Source organism: Phaseolus vulgaris, chromosome 9 (genome assembly GCF_051622355.1).
Source record: "Phaseolus vulgaris cultivar YP4 chromosome 9, ASM5162235v1, whole genome shotgun sequence".
NCBI classification, from domain to species: Eukaryota; Viridiplantae; Streptophyta; class Magnoliopsida; order Fabales; family Fabaceae; genus Phaseolus; species Phaseolus vulgaris.
Window position 1 is genome coordinate 28,248,301 of NC_143506.1, and position 5,495 is coordinate 28,253,795.

The 5,495-nt window shown below is 36.3% G+C and overlaps 1 protein-coding gene across 1 annotated transcript; it reads right to left on the bottom strand.

Annotated features, from left to right (window-relative positions):
• Positions 1 to 201: 201 nt before the first annotated feature.
• On the bottom strand, positions 202 to 5,153 carry LOC137823145 (cell division cycle protein 48 homolog). The gene is made up of 10 exons (XM_068628287.2): positions 4,856 to 5,153; positions 4,618 to 4,721; positions 3,621 to 3,786; positions 3,318 to 3,546; positions 2,472 to 3,238; positions 2,153 to 2,374; positions 1,848 to 1,919; positions 1,454 to 1,735; positions 874 to 1,233; positions 202 to 599 (listed from the first exon to the last, which is right to left on the bottom strand). The coding sequence occupies exons 2-10, from the start codon at positions 4,671 to 4,673 to the stop codon at positions 306 to 308; spliced, it is 2,448 nt and encodes an 815-aa protein (XP_068484388.1). The 5' UTR covers positions 4,674 to 4,721; positions 4,856 to 5,153; the 3' UTR covers positions 202 to 305.
• Positions 5,154 to 5,495: the final 342 nt, after the last annotated feature.

Here is a 5,495-nt window from a genome sequence, read left to right on the forward strand (position 1 = left end):
GGGTGGAGGCATGATTAAGATGGGTAATCTGAATTCAATTATTACAAAATAAATTGAAATCTAGAAATGGCTCTACAAAACAAAATTTTAAAATTATTTAGAGCATTGGTATTTTAAAAACTAAACTAAAACAACATTTAATTCAATTTATGAAATTAGTTTAGTTCATTTTTTAACAATTTTATGTAATAATAATAAAGATTAGATGAATCTAACAATTATTAAAAAGATATAAACATGTTTTTAGTTTTTACAAAATTAAGAAAAGGGTGAACATGAACCACATTACTCAACTCACATCGTTTCTAACCATACAAATCATCATCTCCCTCTTCTGCAACAGATGAGAAAGGGTCTGAGGCACCTGTTGCAGTGTTCTCATTTCGATCTGGAAACCGAAACTCAGATCCAATTCCTCGCGACTGTTGCAAGGTCTGAGAAAAAAGTTGGTATTTCCTGATGTCAGCATCACTCACACTCCGGCGAGCAAACTTCATAGATTCCTCAAAGTGGGCAGGTTTTATCTCAGAGACCTCAACAATGTCATCTTCTTCCATGGCTTCAGGGTTTTCTCTTTTTCTTCTCTCCTTCTCAATACCCTGTTATTGTAGTTAAACAACTGAGTTTTAAACTTCCACAAAAACTTAAAAAGAAAAAATGAGTTTCAACAACACATAAAAAGTCAAGAATGTTAATGCGACATATGACAGACACTTCCTTTTAAAACAGTTTCAGAACTTGATAAAAAAGAGGTTATTTCTGGATATGCTTTAATGACAAATACTGAGAAAGGGACAAAGGACAAGAATGTTATTGATGGTTTAGGTTGGTGTCAGAAAATCTTTGACTTGCACCATGTGCATCTCATGATACCTTTTCAATGTCTTCCCTAATGGCATATTTGCATGCGCGTTGGCAAATTTCTGTTATGTCTGCACCACTGAATCCATGAGTATATGAGGCAAGAGCAGCAAGGTCAACATCCTTTGAGATTGGTGACTTCCTCAGGCATGCCTTGAAGATTTGAAGACGTGAACTTCGGTCAGGTAAAGGGATGTAAATCAATTGATCCAGACGTCCAGGTCTGAGCAATGCAGGGTCTATAATGTCTGGTCTGTTTGTTGCCCCAATGATGAAAACTGTTTTCTTTGCTGTCATACCATCCATTTCAGTTAACAGTTGGTTCAACACCCTATCTGCAGCACCACCAGCATCCCCCACAGAACTGCCACGCTGAAGATTGGAAATTTTCAAAGAATATTAGAAGATAAACGATTAGAAACATACTTTTTTTAACACATTCTCTATCTTTGGTTCAGTTTGGTTTTCCAGTACATAGACTACCTTTTCAAGCAAGTATCAACTTTATCAATAAGGTGTTTCTAGCCTTTCTTGTATAAAAGAATGCATGAACAAGATACTTTAACCATGATTATCCGATGAAGTTTCTTACCTGGGTTGCAATAGAGTCAAGTTCATCAAAGAAAAGCACGCAAGGAGCTGACTGTCGGGCCTTGTCAAATATCTCGCGAACATTTGCCTCACTTTCACCAAACCACATTGTGAGCAACTCAGGTCCCTTTACACTTATAAAGTTGGCCTGACACTCATTAGCAATTGCTTTTGCAAGCAGGGTTTTACCACAGCCAGGAGGTCCATAAAACAGAACGCCTTTAGAAGGTGACATGCCAAATTTCTCAAATTTCTCAGGATGTTCCACTGGGTATTGAACAGTCTACAAGAAGCAAAAGATTTATTACATTTGTTTGCAAATGCAAAAAACTTGTCTACGTTAAAATCTACATGTGCAACATATTTAGGAGTTAAGATACAGAATATCAAATAACCTCCTGAAGCTCCCTTTTGACATTCTCTAAGCCTCCAATGTCGTCCCAGGATACATTTGGAACCTCCACTACCTGCCAACAGCAATAACTCATGTTATGGTTCTTGTAAACAATTTCTTCTGATTGGTTAAAATAACCATGACAAAATATTTTCATTCAGATTTGTAATTGAAATGATTGCATGAACAACATGGGAATGCATGGATATGCTAAATGAAAGCAGGTTTCAATTTGGAAAACTTATGAAACCCAATATGATTAATCAAGCTCTAAATTTTTTGGTGGAGTTAAGAAGCCAAACTCACTGTTTCACGCAGAGCGGATGGGTTCGAAGAAGTTAAAGCAGTTTGAAAGTGGTCATTAGTCACAGCCATGGAATTCAGCACCTCAGCATCAATTGTTTCATCCTCTAAGTCAATGACATCCATTTTCTCCCGGATACATTGTAGTGCAGCCTCTGTGCAAAGAGCAGCGAGATCTGCTCCAACATAACCATGAGTATCTCTGGCAACTTTTTCAAGATCAACCTGAAATATACACCATAAATTTGGAGTTGGAAGTGCAATATATAAGGCCTTCAAAGCGTAACAGTTTCATGGCAAGACATTTTGAATAGAATCATACATCGTCTGAAAGTTTCATGTTCTTTGTGTGAATTCTAAGAACCTCCAACCTTCCAACTTCATCTGGTACACCAATGTCAATCTCCCTATCAAACCTTCCAAATCTTCTCAGAGCAGGATCAATACTATTGGGTCTATTTGTGGCTCCAATAACAATGACGTGTGATCGCGTTTTGAGTCCATCCATAAGAGTCAAAAGTTGTGAAACTATACGCCTCTCCACTTCACCATGTGTCTTTTCTCTCTTTGGAGCAATCGAGTCTAGTTCATCAATAAAAATGATGGAAGGGGAATTCTTTTCAGCTTCTTCAAATGCCTTCCTCAGATTGCTTTCACTCTCACCGGCCAGCTTAGACATTATTTCTGGTCCGTTAATCAAAAAGAAGAATGCACCAGTCTCATTAGCCACTGCTCTTGCAATCAAAGTCTTTCCAGAACCAGGTGGTCCATAAAGCAAGATTCCCTTTGGGGGCTTAACACCAATTGCTTTGAAGAGCTGTGGATGTCTAAGTGGAAGTTCTACAAGCTCACGAATCTGAGCCATTTGTTTCCTAACACCACCAACATCATCATACCCAACTTCATTTAGTCTCTCTTCATCTTCCCGTTTGATTGGCTCTCCCTCACAGAATATTTCAGTATCAGGTGCCACAACACAGTATTCACTAGGTTCAGTCTCTATCACCTTGAATTCAACACTACGCATCCCACCCCGAACAAGGAACAAATCCCCTTTTCTCACAGGCCTGTACGACTCCAGAAAGTATGCTATTAAACCAAAACACAAGTCACTTTCATCATAGAGGCAGCAAAACAAAAAATGCTATTGAACAAGAAATCAACTTACGCTTCAGATATGCATCAAACAAGTTGCCAGTTACACCCTCAATGGTGTCATCAATTGGAAGGATGTGAACTCGTTTTCCGTACTTCACATTAGGACATTGATTGACAGAGACAACATCTCCAAGTCTCACTCTAAGATTAGTCCGAACAACCTTATTCATCCTAATTTTTGGTTCATCACAATGTTCATCAACCAGAGCAATACAAACTGTGTCCCTTCGCTTCTTTCCCTGTGAATAAAAACTATTTTTAGAATCACATTCAACTCGCATTAGCATAAACATAGCGATTCTATTCTATGTACCTTTATCAGAACAGTGTCTGCCCGGATTAACTGAAGCTTCTCCATTGTTTCAGGGTGCAATGTAACCACAGAATTATCATCGTTGACTGCTTCATCAACAATAAGTCGGTTAGGAGACTTCTTGCGTTCTAATATTGCTGTGGTATAATCCTTCTTCTCACTTTTCCTGCACCAAGCATAATCAGACCATTGTTAGTTATATCATCACTTAAGAAATTTCAAATGTTATTTTAAACCAAATCACCACTGCTTTGACATCACACTTACTATATATATTCATGTTCATATGCTTAAAAACCATAATTACACGGAAAAGTGCTTCTGCACTGCCAAATCCTTGACCAGCGGAATAATATGAATGATAGACATCTTAAGTATAAAAAACAATAGTACATGCTTCCAATCAATTGAATTATGTTTAGAGAAATTCCAAGACATTCTCGGAATTTTGTTACTGTTACTCATAAACTTTCTTCTATTCTTGATGACTATGGAACCGTTCCAAAACCTTCAATTTCTAAGGTACCATTAATTCACACAATCGAATCTTCATTGAAAACTATATAATCCCTGTTCCAAAATATTGACTCGCCACCATAATATTTAATTGCTTCTAAGGAACTTATCAGTTGGGAAAACTCATCGACACACAAAAAAAAAAGGCAAAACCAGAAAGACACAAAAAATAAACAATTCAGTTACAACTCACTGCAGAAATTAACTTCATGCTGCAACATCAAACACAACTTTTATTTCTCTGCCATACGTGTGTCTCAACCAGAAAAATATACTTCAATTGTTTTCCAATTACGTTTTATAATAAAAGAAAACGGAGCAAGAACATCACTGCAATCACTAACTAATTAGTTATTTGAAAAAAAAGGTGACCAAACAATTCATAAGAACAACTCTTAAAAAGCATAGGATATACATTTTATTTCACAAAAAAAGAGAAGTAAAGGAAACCAGAACAATAATAAGAGTGAGAGAAACGCACGGGTCCAAAGAGGGTTGACCCTTATCATCAGGGTTAGGTGAGGCTGGATCCGCCATGGCTCAGTGAAAGCTTTTACTTGGTGGTGATGATGATTCTTTTAGCTTCTGCAGAAAACAAAAAGAATCAATAAATCAGAAGTATATTACTTTGTGTTACTGTGTGAATATATTGTTTACACAGAAGATTAAACTTTCCTACAATCATTCTAATAACAATACAAAAAAACTTTCCCACATACCTTCACTACTTCAATATAATTTCTGTGCAAACGATGATTGTGAAGGTGTATGATTCTCTTCTAGTATGATCCAAACTAACCTCATCTAAACGGAATAGTGGCAATTGTAAGCTTAGCTTAGCAAGGGGTAGTTTTGTTTGGAGTTTTGGGACATGACACAATAGTACTGTTGGGAACTCCAATGAGGTGCGTGCGAGTGTCCATTAAGGTTATTGAGAGTTGCCACGCATCACCTTGTTCTTACGCTTTGTTACGCCTTCGTGTGACTCTTTCGTAGTATCTATGACCAGCACCGCATGCAGTTTCCCTCACGAAAGCCGCGTAATATTATTAATTAATCAAATTTAGCATTACAAGAAAAAGAGGAAAAAGTAATAATTCTTTCATACATTTAATTGCTAATTAATTTTATTAAATTTATAAATTAGAGTTTGGTATAGAAAATTTTAAAATTAGAGTTTATTAGGTGTCAACTTCATCTTACACATCTAAGTAAGAAAAGAGATATATTTGTTTAAATCTTAAAACTTGTATTATTAACTTAATCATAAATATTATGATACTCATAAAGTTTTTTCTTTCTTTAATAGTTCCATTTAAATGCCAATGTTAACAAGAAAAATTATCATAACAACATATG

Excerpts from the sequence above, each read along its gene's own strand:
- LOC137823145 (XM_068628287.2), bottom strand. The coding sequence starts at position 4,673 with ATGGCGGATCCAGCCTCACCTAACCCTGATGATAAGGGTCAACCCTCT. Across the intron at positions 3,787-4,617 it reads GGTCAACCCTCTTTGGACCC|GAAAAGTGAGAAGAAGGATT; the intron begins GTGCGTTTCTCT and ends TGCTTGGTGCAG. Across the intron at positions 2,375-2,471 it reads ACATGAAACTTTCAGACGAT|GTTGATCTTGAAAAAGTTGC; the intron begins GTATGATTCTAT and ends TGTATATTTCAG.